Here is a 24,655-nt window from a genome sequence, read left to right as displayed (position 1 = left end):
AGATGACGCGAAGAATGACGTCAGCATCAGTAGAGAAAACACTCAATATATACCGCCTATACATATTAGAATTTGTAATACGATAGCAAATGATGCCTTTTAACTACCCTTTTGAATTCCCTTAAAACTTAGTGAGAAGCACAAGCTTGTCGTACTTTGTAAGCGAATTCCCTTAAATAAAAATTTGTTTTGATCTAAGTAATAGAGTGTACTTCAGCTGATTGGCACATTTTAGGACGCTTCCTTTTCTCTTTATTATCCTGAACATGTCCATATTTATTTCCTGACTGCACTGATAGCTCTATCGTGAAGCATAGTTCTGCAGCTACTCCTTCCGTATACTATGCTTCTTTAATAAACTACGTAGCTTTTCATTGGCTGTATTGATGCAGATTTTAATTTTATTTCGATGGTGTTGAGTAACTAAATAATCTTCACGTAAATACAGGGTGTTCAGTAAAAGTGTTCCAATATTTTGGGAATTTGTTCTACTCATAAAAATGAACAAAAAAGTTCGTATGAAGGTATGTCCTAAAACCTTTAGTTTTCCGTCTAACTGTCTGTATGTGGTAAAAAATTATATCTTTTGAACCAGTAATGATAAAGTTATGAAACTTGAGAATTTGTACAAACCTTCAACCCGTTTCAAAATGGACGATTAAAGTATTCCATTAAAAAAAACTTAAAACTGATTAACGTCCGCCATTTTAAAACGGGTAAAAGAATTTTGATAACATTTTATTTTCAAAAAGATCTACCAAAGTTTATTACAATTATCAATAATTTCTTTTATAAAAAAAACATAAAGTCACAGAGAAAGAAAACTAAAGGGTTTAGGACATATATTCATATGAACTTTTTTGCTCATATTTATATGCAGAAAAAATCCTAAAATATCAAAACACTTACTGAACATTTTGTATATGATCATCAGCATATCATTATTAAAATTAAAAGACCGCCTGCACTTTTATTAGATTGCGTCTAAAATTTAAACATAATTTTCTACTAATTAAGCTTCTAAAATGCGTTAACTTCATCTACTCGATGGCACTATTCCTGCAGGATTAGCCTGGGCGATTCAATGCTCGCAACCGCATTTTTTACGGACAAACAACCAAAAGAGATAGATACAGATATTACCCACTCTTGAAATCAGCCACATTTAATTCTCAGATAAATATTTTTAATGCAACGATCGTCTATATTAAGTTGACACAGTTAGTGTTTGTAGGCTACAGCAAAAAATTCTAAGCATTTTTGTTCGTGTCTCGGTATACATACTTCCTTATCGACTCGTTATGTCATTTACATATGAGAACCATTAAATGCAGTTTCGTGTAAAACGATGATTTAAATAGATTTCCTCAACCACGTCAATATCTTCTTTTGTACTCTTGGTTGTCACCGTAAGGGAACGTGTGAACTATTCTTTATAAGTTTTTCCATATTCCAGTAGATAATTATGTATATGTGTCGAAATTCAATTGCACTTAAAATGTCGCGACTCCAGGAAGCATCTCGGCACAGTTCTGCATACCTCCACCACCGCGCCGCCGGAGGGTGGGGGGGGGGGGTGAAACGCGACCCCGTACCGCCAGTTTCCGGTCGTCTCTGGTCGGGGAGCATCTGCAAAGTGCCCCCTCAATCGCACACGTGGCACTGCTTTTGTTCCGGCTTCCTGTTTTCTTGTGCGACACTCCACTCTACAATTTTTAGGGTTTGATTGGGTTTTCTAAGCAGGCCCTACGCCCCGCCCCACGCCTTGTACGCTTGTGCCCTCCTGTTCCTTAGCCCCTCGGGTACATCTGTACCGCTCTGCTCCTTCAAAGCGGCCAGGGTCGTTCTTACTGCGAACCCCCCACACCAGTTCAGAAATTGGAAACTGATCATCTTGTAAAGAACTCAGCGAAAACCACTTCCTATCTGTGGCCAGTTCCGTCTCATCCTAAAGGAAAGTAAAGATGTCTTATTTTACCAGAGTAAGTTAGGATTAAGAAGCCCTCTGTAACACTTAACCTGGGAACCAACGGCTTAAAGGTGACTTCCGAACCACCACCAATGACCGGGCAGGCGGACTGCTTGCAAGGACAGGATCTCTCAGCGGTCACCCATCCAAGCAGCAGCCACGCATTACGTTGCTTGATCTGGTTATCTTGCGATAACCGTTGTACCCGCTACACTACGCCATTGGCAAATAAAGTAAAAGATTTCCTGAGCTTGAAGAAGTTCCGTTGAAAGTAAGCATCGTAAGGGTTTCTCTCGCTCATTTTGTGTACAATTTCGTAACGACGCGGCGTTCTAAGTGATTTCTAAAGATCGTATTCGGGGCACATTCAACCTGTAAGAATTTGGTGTCATTGCAACACAGCAAGGCTCGTTTTTCTCATCGACATTTACATCGATACGATAAGAAATATAACAAAAGGAGTGTATCTTCTTACCTCACTAGTTTTTGTTTGTCCATCTCTTAAAGTTTTATTCAAGTTCGTGATTGTGGATTTTTTGGTAGATTGCAGGCCAATAACGCTCCTGTTCTCCTAAAATTGGAATTGTCTAACTAAAAAAATCTTCATCATCTACAGCAATCCATGCTGTGGGTTTAAGATAACAAACGACAATCACAAGTAGTAGTAACAACGGGGTAACTACCCATAAGTAACTCGCCATCGGCAAGTAGTCCCTTCTCTCTGACGAGTGGGAAAACAAATCCAAATTCAATTTATCGGAATGCCCCCTTTCAGGTGTAGCCTGTAGCGGCAGCTCACTCGTCCCACGTGCTAATATTGTTTGTTTGTTGACGGGTCGTTACGAGGGTCTGGAGACGGTCCCATCTCTGGACCGCATCTTCTCCTTACCTCAGCGCATGAGTTAGGGGAGACCCCCGCGGCGCTGCTGACACAACCCACGTCATCGCGCGCCACTTTACGTCCTCCGTCTCAGCAGATCTGGCGGACGATCGCTATTTGGTTTCCCCGGTCCTGCGAGCGTTTCCTAAATTTTGCGGAACGTTATTTAGCCTAAGCCGTACCGGCATAAAGAATAAAAACTCAAAACCTGCGATTTTTTAAAGTATACGAGTATATAATAAAGAAAATAATCAACGTAGACAACACAATTACAAAAGTATTGAAGAAGACATGGAAATTATTGAGTTTCAAAAAAGGGAGAAAAGTCATTTTTCAAAGAATAATCACACATTTATTTAAATAATAAAAAAGATTCAATCAACTTGTCAAATACAATGCATATCAACACACAAAATCCAATATTCGAAGACATATCCAAATTAAGAAAGTAAGTGTTTTTATTTAATTTGTTTATAGTTTTTTTTTAGGTTATCATGTTATTGATCGTGGAATAAAAAATTAATACGAGGGGACTATGTTGCTTATTTTCTTAGTCAATTTATCATAGTAGCCCTACACGGCTAGTAGTAATAATTGACTTTTACTGCAATAATAGCAGAAAAGAGAATTTTATCGGACATTAAAAAATATTTCTATGTTGTGTTTACTATTACCTATTACGAAACTATGCCCAAATATTTTTGATTGTGATGCCAATAAATGTTTGGTTATAATTATTATCGTCGTAACTGTCAATCACGTTCTTGCAACCTATTCCTGAACCGGCCTTTGTTGGTTTGTCGGTTCAGACGTTTGAAATCCAATACATTTCTTGTACTTCACGACCGCTATTAGGACCACAACAACATTGAGGCTTTAAAATACGTCACAGTCCGTGGTGCTGTGTGTTGTGCAGATCAGAGCATAGGTCAGTTACCCGGCAGATATCGGCGTGTTCGACAGGTCCTGGCGGGAAGCCCTGGTGGCTACCACCCTAGCGGGGCCTCTAGCTGATAATCTCCGCACGTCTACTACCCGTGTTATCCTCGCTGATATCTTTACTGCCCGCATCAGCGTCCGTGACGAATGGGGTTCTGCTGCTCGCCTCCTTTGTTTCCTTGTTTTGACTTATTGTTTTATGGTTTACGGTCGGCTCGGCCGATGCAGTGGCTAGAATAAATAATTTTATTGCTCCCCCTCCTTTAAGTAATCGGTTCGGCCGGGACGGATTCTAATTGTTTTATTTTCTCAGTACGGCTTGGAAGAGTGTCCTCTTTGTATTGTTGTTGTATGTCCCTAGGCGCGTTTTCATGTCTTTGAAGGTCTCATTATGTGTGATGTATTTCTCACGGAATAACACTGCCACGCCCGCACCTCATACATCACTTATGTACATCCAAAATTAAAATGTATAATATTTTCGCTAACCCTTGAGTCTTTCAACCAATTCAACTTACAGTCTGTCATGTTCGTCGGTTTCGAAAGTCGGAACTTATTACATCCACGTGAAAAGAGTATGAACAAGTTACAAGAGTTAAGCTACAAATGTTGTAGATTTCGTAAACAAGGTTTTCTTCCACTCTTCTTAGAAACTTTCTGTCTCTACCAAGACGGAAGATGAGCAGTTCAATGATTGTGTGCCTAGATGATATCTAGTAATTCATAAACTGCTGGTTTGTGAGATTAGTAGTGTGTATAGGACCCTAGGACCCAAGGAGGATAATGTGTGAGATCACTGCCGACCCAGGGAAAATAACGTGTGGCATCCCTGACAACACAAGGAATATAACGTGTGAGATCCCTGAAGACCCAGGGAGGATAAGGTGTGAGATCCCTGACGACCCAGGGAAAATAACATGTGGCATCCCTGACAACACAAGGAATATAACGTGTGAGATCCCTGAAGACCCAGGGAGGATAAGGTGTGAGATCCCTGACGACGTGTGAGATCCCTGAAGACCCAGGGAGGATAAGGTGTGAGATCCCTGAAGACGTGGTGTGAGATCCCTGAAGACCCAGGGAGGATAAGGTGTGAGATCCCTGACGACACAAGGAATATAACGTGTGAGATCCCTGAAGACCCAGGGAGGATAAGGTGTGAGATCCCTGAAGACCCAGGGAGGATAAGGTGTGAGATCCCTGACGACACAAGGAATATAACGGTGTGAGATCCCTGAAGACACAAGGAATATAACGTGTGAGATCCCTGAAGACCCAGGGAGGATAAGGTGTGAGATCCCTGACGACACAGGGAATATAACGTGTGAGATCCCTGACGACACAAGGAATATAACGTGTGAGGTCCCTGAAGACCCAGGGAGGATAAGGTGTGAGATCCCTGACGACACAAGGGAATATAACGTGTGAGATCCCTGAAGACCCAGGGAGGATAAGGTGTGAGATCCCTGACGACACAAGGAATATAACGTGTGAGATCCCTGAAGACCCAGGGAGGATAAGGTGTGAGATCCCTGACGACACATGGAAAATAAGATGTGAAATCTCCGAGGACCCAAGGAAGATAACGTATGAGATCGCCGAGGATCTAGGGAAGATAAGGTGCGGCTCGGCGGAAGAGGATCAGTTCAGCGAGTGTATGCCTAGATGATATCCTGTAATTCACAAACAGCCGGTATGTGGATGACCTCCTCCAGCAGTCGAGTCTGTGGCTGGAAGGGAAGGCGTGAATGGGCGGGGAAGGATGCAGAACAGCTGAGACGATCGGTCGTGTGCCGAAACAATCTCCGCTAATTCATTGACAGCCATAATGAGGGAGCCCTCCACTCCACTCTTCGCTAGACGCGGAGCTGCGATCTGGTTTCCGTTTTGACCGGAAGCCGCCGGGAGTGTGGCTCGGCCCTTTGTCTTGTTTCCTGTCGCGTCGCCGCGCGCTCCTCTCTCCTCTCATTCATTCAGCTCACATCTCCGCACGGGCCCGAGTGCCGCTCGCTCATTCATTCATTCATTCATTGTCAACAGTTCTGATGAAGAAGGCTCAATACCTTGGGAATTCATTTGTTCTTACGATGAACTGGGCGTTTGTCCACGAATATTCCCACAATTTTGTGTTTTATGATTCCCCACCCCCGCCATTCCGTACTCGTATGAAAGGGCTTTTTGAGTGCTTGTTTAAACCCACTCTGGAGCGAGGGACACAATAAACAGGTAGTGCAAAAAAGTCTCAACTGAAAATGGGTTTTGAGCAATTTTTCTTATCTTATCTTCAGCAGAGAAGGTGTTAAAGATTTCTACTAACAATTTTGTACAACACGTATAAGTAAAGGATAACTCCATCCTCCTTAATAATAATGATATTAAAATTAAAATATAATGAGATTGTTCCTTGAAGTACTCGGAAGGTTGTCTTTAAGTATTCTTCCCCTCTTCATCCAAAATTGGAATGTAACAACTCCATCGTGATCCAAAAAATAACATGCAAAAATGTGCCATGTTGTTTTGCATTACATGTGAATTGATTGGAAACTGAAGTTTTATTAAGTCTACTCCTTTGGAAGTTCTCCCTAGTACGCTTTAATTGGTCCCATTAAAAAATAGACTAAATTATTAAATTGAATTTTGGAAATAGTAACCCTCGCCCACCCTGTGACGCTTAAAATGCAAGAACTATAAAACCAAATTCAAATTATATAAACCATTTTTCGAAAAGATTTGATGGCTAAAAATAAAAGGTTTTCATTTTTTGTTTAATAATACGCTACAATCATTTTGGCACGGGAGAAGATATGTCTTAATTTTCAATTAGTCGTGTAGTGATCCCAAACTGCAAATGCCTTTTAATTGTAATTAAAATTAAGTTAAGAGAGTAATGTTGTTTTACTTCTACTTTGTATAAAAATAGAAAATGGAGGTTTTAGTATGGTACTTCTGAAGCATACACAAATTACCTCTTTCAAGAGACAATTATGGTATTACGGAGGCAATACTTAATTAACACTTAATTGCAAAGTAATTAATTACTTACTTTGACTGTGTTCGTTTAAGCCAAGTCAAGACCATTTAGAAAGAGGGAAGATATATTTCGCTCTTATAACAATTTTTTAAGGTGGGTTCCATAAGAATGCATATATGCATAAACAGCCAGTATTTTGTTGAACTGAATACGTTTCTTGGTTCTGTCACATTTTGACTGCCATTGACATTTTTTCACTTTTACAAGAATTGAACAATTCACCAGCTTCGCTCCCAACGCTGCGGAAGGGACGTTTTATGACAGTTACTCTGAATACTATTTAAGTCGAAAACGATACCGTGTTGGTCGCACACCTTTGTCCGCGGCCTGTACGCTCGTGGAGGGGGGGGAGTGTTGGGCGGTCCCCCCTCCCCCCCACTAGCCTGCCGCCAGACCCGACAGTCGAGTGTTAGTGATCGTGTAAGCAGGACCGTATCGCTATGGTGCTGCAAGGAGTAGACCTGGTCAACTCTGCACATGAGGCGTTCTACGCAGATAGCCCCACCTCGTTCTTACTGCCGGACCATGACAACGCCACCACATACGTTCCAGGTACACGCCGAACACTTATAGATAGATATCGGACACATATGTGTTTTTGTGACTCATTTATGTGTATACAGTGTGTGTCGATATGATTCTCTACGTTTTATTTGTTGATTACGTAAGAAATTGAAATAGGTTAATTAAACGGTTTGTAAAAGTGTTGACATTTTTGTCCAGATTTTGGTTTTACGGACAATTGAGGCGATGATTACAAATCGAGATTTATCGGCTACGACTTTACCACTAATTGTAAACTTGACAGTATAGTAGAAAAGTCGAAATCAAATCAAGTGCTAGTTCGTAATTGTAGTATTACAGTTTCCTCTGTACAATGATACCGCTGGTGTGTCTGCTAATAGAACTGTGCACAATGGTAGAACGCGGAAAAAATTCAATTAACATTAATACGCAGTACGCGAAGATCAAACACTGAAGATAAACTGGGGTAGTTTTAAAACATTCAGTAAATCTCTGGTTTTTTATAGTTCGTTAAAGGAGAATGGTATTAACTAGAAGGCTCGTCGATTAATAAAGTGTAGATTATCTTTTTTAATAATACACACTGGAAAATTGACTTATCCATCGCGAATATGATTGTCCTAAAGATTCGTGGGAATACCGCCGTGAAGTTTGTCCATAAGCAATATGTACTCTGGAGACTTGAACGGTCGGTGATACTGAAGTCGTCACCCGTTCTCTTACCTGGAAAGAGTAATTTCTTGTTAACTCCTCAAATAGATATAAATTCGTCTATTGTGTGCTTTTCTTTATGAAATCAGCTGTATTTTTTATAATTACAAATAAAACAAATATGTAGGTTTGAGATCGTCTTACAAGAATGTGTATTTTTCAGTGTTGAACACATATATGTAATGTGCGAGTTATAAGCATAATTCACGGTTTTTTACTGGCAGGTTAGTTCACTGAAATAAAATGATAACTTTTTTATATTCTGGATAGGTTGTTGTTACCTAGAGTACAGGTATACAACCTATGTATTAATACAAAATTACAATATTTTTGATAAATAACATGAATTTACCAAAACTTTTAAATAAACTTAGCCACATTCCTTGTTTTATTCACAATGTAAAAATACTCTCATTTCGCATTCTATAGTAGTAACGAAAATATCAATATAAAATCACTTCATTTAAGTCTTCCGATACAGGTATATAGGATTGTCAACAATGTTTCTTAAAGAAAATATCATTTTCGCATTAAAAAAATAAAATTGTGATTTTTATCCATTATCGATATAAAGTAAGAGATTAAAGAAATATGTATTTGGTAAATAATATTGGAATACAAAACAATTCGAATAATTTAACTTTGTAGTTATAAAGTAAATTTGTAATTTATAATATGTCATACCTTTTGGCACATGTAGACATTCATAACTATAGAACTTTACGTAGGATTGATTAATTGTTTGATTTAAAAATCAATTTTTAAAGGTTGTAAATTTAAATGTTCAACTACAGAACGTGCCATATTAATAATAGTGATAATATTTTGTACTCAATTGTACAGCTGTATATAATAATAATAACAACACAGGCCACACACAGGCTGTGTGTATTATTTAGGTAGGTTGTTGTAAATAATACAGGCCTATAATATAGATTATAATTTTCTGTTATCTAATACGGTTTACACATTATGTCATACATTGTTTTTGAAGGTGCATCAATATAAAAATGAGATAATAAGAATGTAATGGACAGGATGTTTACAAGTGCGTACTTGATAGTGTAAACAGGAAGTGTGGCTTTGGTCTCCGGATTTAAAACTGACGTGTGCTCTGCTGGGAAACTGGGAGATGGTTCGTGGGAATCGTACATCGGACCGTTTCCCGACTGGATTGCTCTGATAACGTTCAGCCAAGTATTTTCAAATCATTCCAGTTCCAAGCAATCGTGTATTCCAGTGGATTTGTATTTTCCTAAAGCAATAACAAGATTAGCAATACTTGTTATAGACCAACGTCCAATTTGTAGTATAGAGTAGCTAGATGTTAGAATGTTAGAACCATGATCATTAGTAAATTGGGTAGGAAACGGAAGGATTTCAATTTTTCTAATTGTAAAACGTGGAAAATTAATCACGGGCATAATTTTGTGTGTGTTTACATTCGCTTTATGGTCAGGGGGGTGACATCGCAATTTCAAAATCCTTCGAACTCATGTTATCCGCTGTCGCAGGGAAACCGCGAAGTGATCAGTAGTAAAATGGATTGTAAGGAGTCATAATAGTGTGATTTTATGTTAAAAACGAATAATGCAAGAACGCTTTGTTTGAAGACTCTGGGAACAGTAGGACAAATTTTTAAATTGTAGTAAATATTATTAAAACAACACTTTTCCATTGTAGTTTATTTTTGGACGAGGTTTCGAAATAAATGGTTTCATCCTCAGGCGACTCCACAAAAAAAATTATATGTGTCGTTGCCTGACGATGTAACCATTGGCTTCAAAAGGCCTCGTCCAAAAACTAAACTATAATGGAAAACTGTTGTTTTATTATTTATTACGCTATCATATAAAATAACCGTTTATGGAACGACAATATTACCTGTGTTCAAGTATAGTCATTTCAAGAACTTTGATTAAGCCTGTACCAATATTTTAGCTCTACCCCTAGTACCCCACTGAATTCTAACAAGACATACCTGTACGACACGACTAAGGAAGTTAAAACTCCCATTCATGGACTGGAGATGTTTGTAACCGATATGTTCCAACACTGTCCTAGTAATGGGAGAATCGAATAGAATTCGAATACAGCCCGGGTATTCACATATTCCAATACCTCCAAATGAATTCGAATTCTTTTAAAATGAATACAATTTCTTTGGAATAATCGAATTCAAACCTACAGTATTCATTCGTTAGGACTAACAGTATTCAAATAAAGTATTCAAGAGCTGTATTCGTATTCATATACATGTATTCACTGGAAAGTTTTAGATGAATATATATCTGGACTATGAAAAGAGTAATTAAGGGAAGATTTATAATTTGGAACAAGGTATTAAAATTTACAAAAATGACAATATGTATAGTTGTACGAATATTCAATAAAAAAAAAAACATTTTTAAACAATTAAGACAAAAATGAATGTTATTTTGGGTAAAAACAAAATATGATTTAAGTTTTTGGCTTCAATCAATTTCTACGATAACTGTTGACAAGACCTGCAGTAGAAAAGAATCTTTCAGGAGGGATCGAAGTAGCAGGTCAATAAATGTATTTTTTTCTGGAGTTCAAAAATCATGGGTATGACATTTTTGTAGGAGGCACAAAAAGACGAAGGGTTTTCCCACCTTTTTGGCAGGGCAATTGCAAATACCCAAGAAACAGCGGGTTACGGGAAGGAAGTAAGACATTGAGACTAGTCTAATACTGTATTTGGTTCTCCCATGAGTACGATTGTTGTCCTGTCGCGGTAGTAAACCCTGTAAAGTAACAGTACCTGGCGGTAGGTCGTGTGTCGGATGCACGGTCCGCCACGCGCTACTCCGATAGTCTCAATTATCATCGATAAACTCGCTCGCCGCTCGCTGTCGCCGTGATTGTTTCCTCAGGATATCCGCCGCGGGCCTCGCTAATACAGCCCGCACTCGCTCACCTGCTCGCCGCCTTTCCCCGCGGGCTTTTCGCTCATTTAAATACCACCGGTGGCTCATCCATTGCCTATCTTGTTCAATGTGTTCATTTGTTCCTTGAAGCCGCATGAACCACTATCAGGTCTTTTGCTTGCTTCTCTTTAAAGAGTCTCTTCTTCAGTTAGTTTCTGAAAATAGCTTGTAACCATTAAACCGATGGTATACAAACAGGATATTTCCGGAAATTTTCCATCGTTCAGTGAAACAAAAAAATCGGTAACACTACGTTTCGAGATCTGCAATCTGATCTCTTCTTCAGGTAAACAGGATTCTTCAGGGGTGTTACTGATTTTTTTTTGTATCACTGAACGATGCGAATGTCCGGAAAATCCTGTTTCCTTCACCGTACTTCTATCGTCACAAATAAACTTGAGTAGAAGTAATTCTGAAGTAAAAGGCTCTCGGCAACAAGGCTGAGAAGATCTAAGTGAACGATACCGCTGTACGGTTCAGAGAACGTTAGGGATACGGTGTGGGCTGGAGAATAAAGGCAGGAAGGCAATCCAGAGACGATCCTGAATTGCTATAATTTGCGTGTTGTTTTTTTTTTTTTTTTTTTTTTTTTTTAAAGATAAGATGTATTATTGGGTGTTTCTCTCCAACTTTCGTATGGAGATAAATTATGTCGTTTATTGTATTGTTAGACATATTAAATCCAATTCATCCTATTGGTAGTATCGTTATCTCTTACATGAACTTTACTGAAGAATCAGATCAGTTCGGCACTGTTCCTCTGGGAATGTTCTCGCTCATGTATGCAGCCTTGTAAGATCTTGGACTCTACGCGTTTGTCTTCTACTCGGAAGTTGGAGGAAAGGTTCAATATTGGGGTGTTGTGAACTTGTTCCCTCCAGCCCACCTCGGTGTACTGTGGAGGTGTGAGGCGCAAAGCGCGAGACAGGTGCGAGATGGCCACATCTGCCGTCGACCGCCCGTCATGTGTTCGTGCGGCCCTGGCCTCCTTCGCCCCCCAGGATCACGGTCCGACAGAATAACGGTCGGCTTGCCACCTGAAATTATTGTCGAATAAACATTCAATATCGGTGCGCTAGTTCATTTGAGAATTTTTAATTCTGTGAATCAAAACCCAGTTTGGTTGTGGATCAGAGCCACTAAACTTGATGAATGGTCGGAGAAGCGGCCCAATTGAGGAAGGCGGGGTGACAGAAACAATTATGTGACTGACTGAGAGAAAACGGGGACGTCGCAAGGTCGAGATGTCGACACTTCTGCTGTAGTTGCCCGACTCTGACTTGAGTTAGCATCGGCTGGCCGAAACTGTAGAGCGTAGTACACTCTCTGTGGAGCCGAAACTCTGGCCAAGATCTGGTCTAATAAGTAATTCCAAAATTACGTGAGATTGTTGTACTTAATGTCGAACAACAAAGTCAAAATCATTGTCAGTAACTGTCGGCCAATATCGATTATGCCAATTTTTACAAAAATTGTAATACAAATAGAATTAAAGATTTATTATTCAAATATTTCATTAAATAGGTTTTTAATTATTTAATTTTAAATCGATGTGATTATTTTTTTATCAATGTTAATATATAATAAGAAATTTAAGTTTTAACTAGCTAAGGGATATTATAAAGCTCTGTTATTATATACACAGTTATTATATACACAAGTAGGTGACATTGTTGTACTTAATGTCGAACAAAATTCAAAATCATTGTCAGTTAACTATCGGAAAATATCAATTATGCCAATTTTTAGTAAAATTAGAATTCAAGATTATAATCCACATATTTCATTAAATAGGAATTTTATTATTTAATTTTAAATCAATTAGTTTTTTTTATAAATTTTAACTATATAGTAAAAAAAGTTTAATAAGCTAAGAAATATTATATAGCTCTGTTAGGTGAAAGATATATACACAATTAGGTGGGGTTATTGTACTCAATGTTGAACAACAAAGTCAAAATCATTGTCAGTAACTATCGGCCAATATCGATTATGCCGAATTTTACCCAAAGTTAAAAAAAAAAATAAAAAAAAAAAAAAAAAAAAAAAACTAGAGTTCAAAGATATTGTCCACATATATCTATATAAATAGGGGTTTTATTATTTAATTTTAAATAAATTTAATTTTTTCAATTTTAAATGTATAATTAAAAAAAATAAGTTTTAACTAAAGGAATATTATATAGGTATGGTAAGTGACGTATTATGTACATAAGTAAGTGAGATTGTTGTACTTAATGTCGAACAACAAAGTCAAAATCATTGTCAGTAACTATATGCCAATATCGATTATGCTAAATTTTACCTAAATAAAAAAAAAAAACGAGTTCAAAGATATTGACCACACACACACACACACACACATATATATATATATATATATATATATATATATATAGGGGTTTTATTATTTAATTTTAAATAAATTTGATTTTTATCAATTTAAATGTATCATTAAAAAAATAAGTTTTAACAAGCTAAGGAATATTATATAGGTGTTAGGTGAGATATTATATACAAAAGTAGGTGACATTGTTGAAAGGAAAACAAACTTTTGTATTAACTATAGAGTTAGACAACTAAAAGTTCAGGAAAAATTGTTCGTAGATGAGAACATTTTGTATCTTGGGTGTAAACAACATCACAATTAGATCTCGTATAAATTTATTTACATCGGTTTATTTTACGGAGGAACTGCAATAGTTGCGAAGAGTAGTTTTGCAGTAAAAAACTTTTTATTCAAGAATGTACTTGTATATATCTTGTTACTGTATTAAATGTAAAAGAGTGGTTGGCCTGAGGGAATGCTCTATACAATTCATAAAAGCACAATTTAGTGTGCTTGATCCAGTAAATTCGTGCCGGTCTGGGCTGGCAGACAGTCTGAGCACAAGCAGCTGTCGGCACGTGCGCAGCTCGTCTGTCGCGGACACCTGTTGTTGCAACGGTCACTAGCGTCTCCACCTGCCCTGCGTCTCTTCTCTCTCTTTACCCTTCATATAACACGTCCAGTATAGCGTATCTACCGTCTCTACAGTGTTACAACACTTGGAGTATGGCCTCGCACTGGAGCGTCTGGTCTAGTCATTCCAAAATTAGGTGAGATTGTTGTACATCAAAGTCAAAATCATTGTCAGTAACTATCGGCCAATATCGATTATGCCAATTTTTACCTAAATTTTTATTAAAATTAGAATTCAAGATTATTATCCACACATTTCATTAAATAGGTTTTTAATTATATTTAATGTTAAATCAATTTGTTTTTTTCTCGCACGAGGATTTTGATGGTGGATGATTTCCTCCTAGAGGAAAATGACTCTACCAAGTTCCGTAGGATGTGTCTTCGTCAAAGTCTGGCATGGGACGATCACTTAGAAGGCATCTGTTCAAAGGTTTGTTTGGACATTTATGCTTTACGAAACCTGTCTAAAGTTTTGCTCCTTGGATGTACTAAACACGGTGTATTTATTGCGCTGCTGTGATGGTGGATGAAGTCCTCCTGGAGGAAAATGTTTCTGCCAAGTTCCTAGGAATGTGCCTTGATCGAGGCCTGACATGGGACGACCACATAGAAGGCACCTGTTCAAACGGTTTCTTCGGGCATTTATGCTTTACGAAACCTCTCAAAGTTTTGCTCCTTGGATTTGCTCCTAAGAAAGACCTATTTTGGCCTTGTATATCCTCATGTAACATACGGGCTGAGACTGTGGGGCAGCTGTTGTAAATACAAATTTGAAAGAGTATTTCGGTTTCTATAGACAGCAATCCGAATAATTTCTAAATTGAAATTCAGAGATTCGTGTAAAAATTCCTTCAGGAAGCTTGAATTGTCAACTTTGCCCTTCTCTATATCCCTGAGGTTGCTCTGTACTGCCGATTCAAGTGTGAGTTGGTCCAAGCCAGGGACGGTTACCAATATCGGACTAGAGGCCGGGACAACTTCCGTATTCAACAGCTCAGAACTGCCACGTCCGAACGTTTACCATTCGAGGTTGGAGTTAAGTTGATAAATAAGCTCCTTGAGGAGATGAAAAATTTAAATGATCCAAAAAAATTCAAAGCTCGATTGAAAAACCTATTGGTGTCGATGGTACACTACTAACTACTCTGTAGAAGAGTTTATGATGAGCCGCTGGGATTAAATTTGAAATTAATTAGTTCAATCCTTTAGTTCTGTTCTAAATGGTAATCAGCATAGCTGAATAAGTAAAATAACGTGTGTTATATTGACGGTTGTATGACAATTTTTCTTAAATTGTTAATGCAATAAAGGTTTATTATTATTATTATTATTATTATAACGCGTGCACGCAACAATGTGCTTATCCAAGGATGTGTAACTTCCATTGGAGTGGTTGGAATTATTTACGTACATGCAGTAGATATCCGCGCAATCATTGATTTCTTATCTTGGATTGTCATGATTAATTTGTTTTTACCTAGATTAATAATCGGTATGTGCACACAATTTCCCCTTCTGAAAAACAATGCAATAGGCCTATGGGTTGGTATTCCTCTGAATTTTCGGATCAAATTCGGTCTCCCAAGAAAATTTGTCCTCAACATATAATTTCTATTCTCGACTTACGATCGACCCAAGGCTATATATCCTGAGGTCGGCGGGCACGCAACTCCACCACCGTAGTGTTATCTGTGACGACCCAGATGGGCGCCGCGTGTAACAGAGAGAGATGTGCGTGATACACGATGTTACTGTTGCACAAACTGTTTACATAACCCCTGTTGTATGTGTGTATGCTCCGGTCCGACACACAGGGCTTTCTCCGTTATGCAAAAAGCGGTAAGTCACCTACCAGCCCAGTCCGGACACCCGGCCCAACAGGTGGTAGTTGGGCAGGTGCTTCTGGTAGGTACATGCGGCGTTGGTCGAGTCTTCCGCTCGCTTCTTCAGTATTGTTTACCGCTCTTGCAACGGGGCTGGTTTTAGTTGTAGGTGAATGTGATGATGAGAGAGAAATTGATCTGACCTTAAGGTGTGCCAAGCAACCTGCACATAGCCCTGGCGATATCAAAATTGACGATTTCACGTGAATTCCAAAATTGATGATTTCATGTGAATTCAAAAACTAATTATTTCACGTGAATTTCAAAATGATTTCACTTGAATGCCAGGTTCTGGTATAATTTGTAAATTATCCATGGATTATTGCAGGCTGTTGCCGTGTTCTACGCGATAATTAAAACAATGTAAAGATTTCAGATCAGTTCAAAAACCCGAATAAGTCGATCAAATGTAGACTGTTGTTGAGAACCTAGGAAATTCCTTGGGTACTCTTCTTACCTCTGGTGTTAAAAAAGATACGCTGTTTGTCAAACCTTCAAGGTCAGATATGTTTAGTTGTACGTACAACACTTAGTAAAAATGTTTAATGCTCTTAAGAGCAAACGCGAGAAACCCTGAAAGAAAAAATTCAAGGTGGTTTGAGTACAAGGCATATTCTGTGGTTTTCCCATTAGAGTGTAATGTTCACAAGTGAAAATGGAATGGTACATTATTGCACTGATGAACGTTCACGTCGAATCCGATCTAACTAATCGGTATGTTCGTGAAATTTTTAAGGAATAAAAAAATACGAAAGTTAAATACGACAACAACACGTAATCGGTTGTACTGTAGGGCGTTTTTATGACGATTTAGAAGAGCGACTCTATGTTCCGGCTAGTATCCTGGTGTCGTTGCCGTGTTGCCAGGCACAATAATGTAGGCGGTGTAGAGTATCAGTGGACAGTAGCACGCGACACGGCACAGGCGGAGGTAACAGGTGGTCTGCCCAGCAGCAGCAGCAGGTGTAGGGCTGCTAGCAGCAGCCGCCCGCCAACCGTCTCCCAGACACCCTCGAAGTGGTGAGCAGCAATCTCAGGGTAGCTCTCGTCTGGCTCACATACCAAGGGTGGTGGCTATGTACGAGATGGTTGTTGTTGTCGTACGACGGCATTACGTACGTTTATCAGTGTACCGTGTACGATCTGCAGGTGCTAAACTACACTGTCACGTTATCGATAAAGGCTGTTTCTCCATTTTTAGTCATATCAGTCCGCGTTTAATTTAATTTAAGGCCATTAATCACACTTAATGGTAACGTGCCCTTAATTTTAATTGCGATAAATTGCCAACTTGTAACTCTTACGAACGTGGCTGTAATATACATCATTCCTAGTGTAGTAATATTCTAAATTTTTAGTTATTTTTGAGTAAGTCGAACTACTTAACTGTACGTATTGTTACAATTAAAGCCAGATGCATATAGTTCCTAAATTATGGGTTATATTTCAGGTTCTAGAGATTCAATTAAAGTGCTCAAAACGCTTTGAAAAAAAAATGTAATTAGGGTTTATATTAAAGCGTTTTAAAACATACAAATGTTTTTTTAAAGATTTGTCAATTGAATCAGTATACAAGTTAGCCAAATGTTTTTTTTAAAGATTTGTCAATTGAATCAGTATACAAGTTAGACTACATAAAAAGTAATACGGCTAGAGTGTAATTTTAACCGGGAATGTGTATATTCCTCCCTTTCCTTTTCTGCAATACTTCCAAAAACCTATTGAGTTAGTATTGGAATTAGAGGACATGCGAAGTAATACGACCAGTATAATTGAAATATCGCTAAACTAATCGTTGGTTGGCGTTCTAAAAACTCAGTTAGTTTTCCGATCTGTAAGGAAGTCTAAGACAGCGTTTTAACCACTCCTGGGGTTCTATTATTGTAGTTGCCTCGGTTTGCCACCATTGCGATGTTGTAGACTGTCCGTGCCCCATTATCTCGTGCCCAAGCCACACGCAGGATAGCGACAGGATGTGGTGAAGGATCAGGACACGTCATCAGGGCTTATCGCGGCCGCTGGGAATTCTTAAAGTGAGCGTTTATCGCCCGAGTTCGTAAGAGCTGTATTATTACAACGTAAAAGCTACGAGCTGAGTATAAACCCTTACGCGTAATCCTTGTGGTATAGTGACATTCAAGCTGCAGATCTTATTTTATATTAGTAGTTCAACAGGTATAACGATCATAATTAATTAAGACAAAAATAATAATTTGACTTATAACGCTAACAAATACAAATATGATAACAGTAATATACAATCGATAATTACATAGACATTTAATTTAAATGGATACAGATAGCAAGGCCTATACAAGCACGCAAAAGACGTAAAGTAAAATAAAGATGTCTTTTTTAACCAGGTGAAGTTAGGGCTAAGAAGCCCTCTCTAACACTTAACCTGGGGACCAATGCTTATTAAAGGTGACTTCCGAACCACCACCAATGGCCGGGCAGGCGGGCTGCTTGCAAGGACAGGATCGCTCAGCGGTCACCCATCCAAGCAGCAGCCACGCTCGACGTTGCTTGATTCTGGTTATGTTGCGATAACCGTTGTACCCGCTAAACTGCGTCACTGTTATATAAGAGAGGCAAGCCATGTCATTCATCTTAAATATTTGCAATTAATCCTGGAAGAAGTCCGCTTCACCTAGAACACAATTGCCGAGCGTATGTAATCCAGCGGTGGGTCCAGCCTTCTGGTAATTTGTCCTGTGGTGGTTGTGAGCAATTAATTCAGTGGATCTGGTGGTGGACTATGGAATGGAAGTGTTGGCTAGTAGAGCTCGACAGTCAAAGAATCCGTTAACAAGTCGATGTAAAAATAGCTCATCAGCCAGATCAAACCATTGTTCCAAAGGCCCAAGATTAACTTCATTATATCGCTGACAGGGACGTCTAGGTACCGAAAACCCATCTTGGTTCCAACACACAATCTTCTCTGAATTCCTTCCAGCCTGATAATATGATTAATATAGGTTTAAAGGGGGTTTAATCACGAATTGAGCCTCAATTTCTTTCTCACCTATATTGCCTCAATTTCAAAATTATCCCCATTACCTCTATTAAGCACATTTTTCATTTTCATATGCAATACGAGTGCAAGCCAATAGTAATAATAATAAGTGATTGTTGAGTAATAATATCGTGAGCATACATTACGGTGACGAAATTCCTTACACTCTTTTGGCTTGTCCTAAATCAATATTAACGTGTAAGGTACAGCTAATTCTTCACGATTTATAATAAATAAATATTAACTTTTTTTTTTCAGAATAACTTGCGTCATACGGTATGTGGCTAATAACTACTTCACAACTAAATAACAACAACAACAAACACAAACTATAAAACAGATTACAAAAACAGCTAAAACGATGTGACTTAAACATTTTAAGGCAGTTCAAGTATAGAAACAGAAATAAAAATTTTGTAAGTAAAATGTATAAAGGTTCTAAAACCTACCCCTACTTAATATACAACTCCCTTAGTTATATCTTTGTTGCTGTTGTAGAAATTTTCATTTTCTTTTCAACATGCTAACAGCATTAGTCAGTATGGAGTCAGGGAGGTCATTATACAAGGTTGGGCCAAAGTAGCTGAAGGTTCTCCTCCCGACCTCAAGCCGCACTTGAGGAAAATGAGGTTTTGAGGTATAAACGGAATGCTCCCTCAAGTGATATCTTATGGGACTATCTATATAGGACTTTGTGAGTCATGCAGTTTGTCAGGACCCTGCATACGTCTTCCATTGAGGCCAAACCGACTTTCTCTCTAAAGGACAGATACGTGTTTCTGCCGATTCAGGCAAAATTGAACCTGCTTTGTATGCTTGATGGAAGTCACCAGGGTTCAATATAAAAGACATTTTCATTTCTTCCACAATTTAAACTAATATTAAAAGCGTTTTCGCCGGTTAAGGCATCATCAATTATTGTTAACAGAAAAAAACATTTGTATAAAATAGAACAAAAATTGATAAAATAGTTGGAATGAAATTTAAAACTAATTGTAAAGACCAAAAACTAATAAATTATAAAAGTATTATGTAGAAAAATATGGTTTGCAATTCATAGTTTTTGAATGGATTTCTTCTTTTACTAATGGTAGACAAATGTCACTGAAATGTACAGAATGTTGGGGAAGAAATTTATCTTTCAAAACCGTCATACATGCACTTGCAATTTTCTTTCTTTTATACCAGGAAAGTTCTTTAAAAACTATTTTAGTTTTAGGTCTTTACAGTTAGTTTTCAATTTTATTCCAACTATTTTATCATATATTTTTTTCCAATTTTACACGTTTTCTGTTCGCAATAACTGATGATGCCTTAAAATGGCGAAAGCGCTTTTAATAATGAATTACATTGTGGAAGAAATGAAAATGTATTTTATATTAAAAATAAACCTAACGGCCGATAAATGCGGTATCATCCTTTGAGAATCTAAAAACTTTTTTACTCCATCCGCCAAATAGGGTAAATCGCCTTCAGGCATTACAATAAAAAGGTTAGGATAAGGCTTGTAGCCTATCACAATTAGTTCTTTCCTGTTGACAATAAACTACCACTTTCAAACTCATTCTATCATCAATAGGGTTTGGCGAGGCACTTCTTTTTCTGTTTTATTGCTTGTAGCCTATGTGTAAAACAATATGGTGTATTTGTGCTGTGTATGAGAGTACTGCCTGTGTTTCCACCCCCTTAACGCTTGCCTTTTGCTTTTCCAGATGACCCGTTAGCGTGCAGCAACGATGAAAAAAATAGAATCAGCATCAGTGAGTGGCATTTCTGTTGTTGAGTGTGTAGACAGTTGCATGGAATAACGTTGGTTACTTTTGTACACGTTAAACTCCGGCCGCCGCAGAGCCAGGTGTAAGGATCCCAAGGTCCTGTGCCTTGCTGGTGTGTGTGCGCGCGCGCGTGCGCGTGTCCACGTCTATTACTTGCATGCAACAACCACTCCACCATACGTTTCACTTTTCAAGGAATCTCTCAGTGGAACGTTAACCACCAGGAGGCGGTCGACGGTGTTGCTCACCTTTAAAGGCTCATTGCTTTCCATAAAACCTCATTACGACACCGCTCTAATTATTTTCATACTTAATTACAGGCCGTTTTTAGTTTCAACGCCGTTGCCATTACAACACATTATGTGCTTTACTAAGCTATATGACGGCTTACTTTAACACTTTGAGGATTAAGACACGTTTGGAGCGATTTAGGTTGTTTTATAACGAGTTATTCGGTTGTTTTTATCGAACGGTTCGATGTTTTTATCCGAAGGAATAATTCGATATTACAATTAGCATCCTATGATTCAACTTGGGTAGGGTACGATAAGCGGACCCGGTTTTTTATATCGAAGAATGTAGTCTTCGATATCTAATATTCGCTTCTCAAATCCTAGACTATCAATCGATATAAAAGTATCTATAGTCCTCAATAACAATCATGTTTTAAATTAAAATAAGAATTTAATATTTACAGTGATCAAACAAGTTAGGTATTATAACAAAAATTAGGAAAACTGAAGACGACCATATTTGCTCCTCTCACAGTTACAGTTGTTTCTTTCCCACAAATTTCACGTAATGGGGTTTTCGGTACGAGTCCAACATGTTTAAGCCACAAAAACAATATATTTTATTTATGTCTTATCATCTTTCAAAGCAATGTCGTGTGTGTAGTTTTCTAAAATTGACTGTCATTTTTAATAATTAAATGTTACTTATATAAAACTGAAATATTACATTAGGCTAAGAGTATTATTTGAAATTGTTTACAGCTATTTGATATAGATTATTTAATTAATCGTTAAAAATAATTAAATCAGTATCGATTGATTATATCGATGGTTATGATAAAGTAATATTGTTTGCCAATTTCGATATAAAAACCGCTTATCGTACCCTACCCTTCTTCTTTTACGGTAATTTATTAAAACTCTTATTTTATTAGATTTTTATATCCCTTAAGTTGCATAGTATATCGAATTGTTCAATAAAAACAACCGAATAACGAGTGTAGGCCTCTTATTAAAGTCTTCCCCAAACACATTGTGAGATATTAAACTCGTTCCTTTGCATTACTCGTGTTCATAGAAATTTCGAAATATTAAGTTAGCATTTGTTTGTAGTTTCCTAAGTTATATTAAATTTTTATTATTTCGGTGTTAGGTAATAGGAAATAATAGGATTAGGCGTCAATTTAAACTAAGTAAAATTCCTAAAGAGTTAGCTAGCTAGGATGCCCAGATGTGGGAACGCAGCTCGGCGAAGCTCGGTGCGGCTCTCGCGGTTGACCCTGGCTGTGATTGGTGGAGAGGCGGCAGGGCGTGTCGCCATTGGTCCACTGCACAACCCAATCACAGCCCGGCCCCGCTACAATGGCCGCAAGGGCTGGGAAACTCTTTCGATTGTCGCGCACTCCTGTCTGTGGCCAACGCGGTCTTCCTAGAAATATTCTAATCGTCGCTGTTAATACTCGGAAAAGATTAAGCTTTTCTTATCGTTTAGTTGGTAACGATACTTTATCATTACGTTTTATAAAAATATATCTTTGTCGTAAAAAAGGACTTTTTGTGAGATCATATTTATCAATCTAGAAAAACTACGGTTTCACGAAAATGCAAGTTTTATATCCAATATCATTTTTGGTAACATATTCATCTATCTTATTTGTTTTATGTGATTTCTCATTGATGTCTTTTTACAACAGATAGGTAAATAAACTAACGAGCCTTCGTTCAAAATGACATCGCTAAACACATAAAGTTTGGTCAGTGCGCTCTGATTCAGTCATGTTTAGAAAACTTTAAACTGTGTTTTCAAATTAAATTCTACCAGTAAAAATTTAAAAGAAATTTTATTATAGGTACAAGTTGGCTATTCAAATGACGAATTACGTATTGAATTGAACTATGATCGATTTAGATTTTATAAATTATATTATTAGTTACAATTTTATTCTTGTAGAATACACGTAGATGGTGTATTATTGTGATATACTTGCGAATTATAATCGCTTAATTGTCTTTTAGGCTATAGCCTATAGGCAAGTGGCACCGCCAAAAATATTGAATTTGTATATTTATATGTAATTAAAATGTTGTATACGCTCTAGTATTTTAAATTCATATTTATAAAAGAATTCCGTATTTTCTCATTTATTAGCGTGTACAGTACACTTACAATCCTCTTACCCTCGTTTAATGTTTTTAAAATACATTTTTACGTCCATAAAGTCGTGTCACACTTATAATTGTTTATAACTACTTTAATATTTATCGCAGGTCCTTGAAAGAGGTGTCAATTTCAACTGACATTTTTTAAGTTTTGTTTTTACTGACTTAGTCAACAGTTGTTATCTAGTAATGCCTGGTTAATGTTTTTGTACCATCAGCGCGATTCACCTACAATAAACGTTTTGTGTCCTTTGTCCCTAGACCATGTTATCGGTCTATTTTCTTTGCTGAAAACACTATTAATAGACGTATCTATTTTTGTATGCTAGAGCACTATCTCCTCATCAAGTGGAAATTAGATTTTTAACGCGGTGGAACACCTTCCCACTATGGTAAAATAGGTAGTTTTTTAGATTTCAATTCATGGAGCTGCCTTAAAAGTAACGTTTATATATATATATATAGTAGTAACTTATTCGAAATATTGACGCCTAAAGCAAGTATTCCAAACAGCGATTTAAATGAGTGACTCCAGAAATCCTGATAAAAGTATGGAGGAGATCCAAAAGTTCGCTTGGAATTCCGCAGGACATCAAGGACGTAGCCAGCAAGGGGATCCAAGGGTCCGGACTCCCAAATTTTCAATTACTTTTGTAGTAAACCATTATCACTATTTTAATAATTCAGTATTACTGACATGTACTGCTGAAAGATCGTTCTCAACAAAGAAACGGGCCAAGAACTTTTAAGGAACAAAATGTGACCTTAGTCTCTGTCCACTACGGGAAAATATCAGTTGTCTGGACCTCCCGCAAAATTTTTTATGGCTACGTTCTTGAGGACTATTTCTTGTTCAAGCCCATATAAAACTGTTGAAAGTGCTTTTTGATCATGTATTAGTTTACCGCACGATAGCTATGGTCGACATAAAATGTTGTTGCCGCGATGATGTAGCAATAGTAATGATCCACACAGAATGTTGTTGCTGTGATGATGTAGCAATAGTAATGGTCTACATGGTATTTTGTTGCCGCAATGATGTAGCAATAGTAATGATCCACACAGAATGTTGTTGCTGTGATGATGTAGCAATAGTAATGGTCTACATAGTATTTTGTTGCCGCAATGATGTAGCAATAGTAATGGTCTACATAGTATTTTGTTGCCGCAATGATGTAGCAATAGTAATGATCCACACAGAATGTTGTTGCTGTGATGATGTAGCAATAGTAATGGTCTACATAGTATTTTGTTGCTGTGATGATGTAGCAATAGTAATGGTCTACATAGTATTTTGTTGCCGCAATGATGTAGCAATAGTAATGATCCACACATAATGTTGTTGCTGTGATGATGTACCGATGGACGCGCCTAGCGGGTGGGCCATGTCGACAACACCTCCCAGATAACTTCCATCTCGTGCCGCGGCTTGGCCAAGTCCGTTATCGCTAAAGTTGTTTACTTTTCTGTGCCGTGCCAATGTCGGTCTGAGTCAGCAACGCGCCTTCAGTTCCAGTTTCGACGATGGAAACTAGGAAAACCCATTTGGCTCACACTTGGATTGCAAAACTTGGACATCTCTCAACGGTGCTTCAGATTCCGCAGTAATCTTCACTA

General features: G+C 37.8%; 1 protein-coding gene across 8 annotated transcripts in view; it reads left to right on the top strand.

Moving 5' to 3' along the window:
* Positions 1–24,655, top strand: part of LOC124353198 (ETS-like protein pointed) — a 357,362-nt gene that overhangs the window by 317,261 nt on the left and 15,446 nt on the right. For 7 of the 8 annotated variants that reach the window (XM_046803086.1, XM_046803083.1, XM_046803082.1 and 4 more), the window contains one exon: positions 20,583–20,630. The exons of the other annotated variant lie outside the window; for it this stretch is intronic. In XM_046803086.1, coding sequence (XP_046659042.1) covers positions 20,583–20,630 — 48 coding nt within the window. The remainder of the gene's footprint in view (positions 1–20,582; positions 20,631–24,655) is intronic. 8 annotated transcript variants of the gene reach the window in all.

Source organism: Homalodisca vitripennis, chromosome 1 (assembly GCF_021130785.1).
Source record: "Homalodisca vitripennis isolate AUS2020 chromosome 1, UT_GWSS_2.1, whole genome shotgun sequence".
NCBI lineage: Eukaryota > Metazoa > Arthropoda > Insecta > Hemiptera > Cicadellidae > Homalodisca > Homalodisca vitripennis.
Note: the sequence above shows the minus strand (reverse complement) of the source record. Positions and strands in the feature narration are given on the sequence as shown.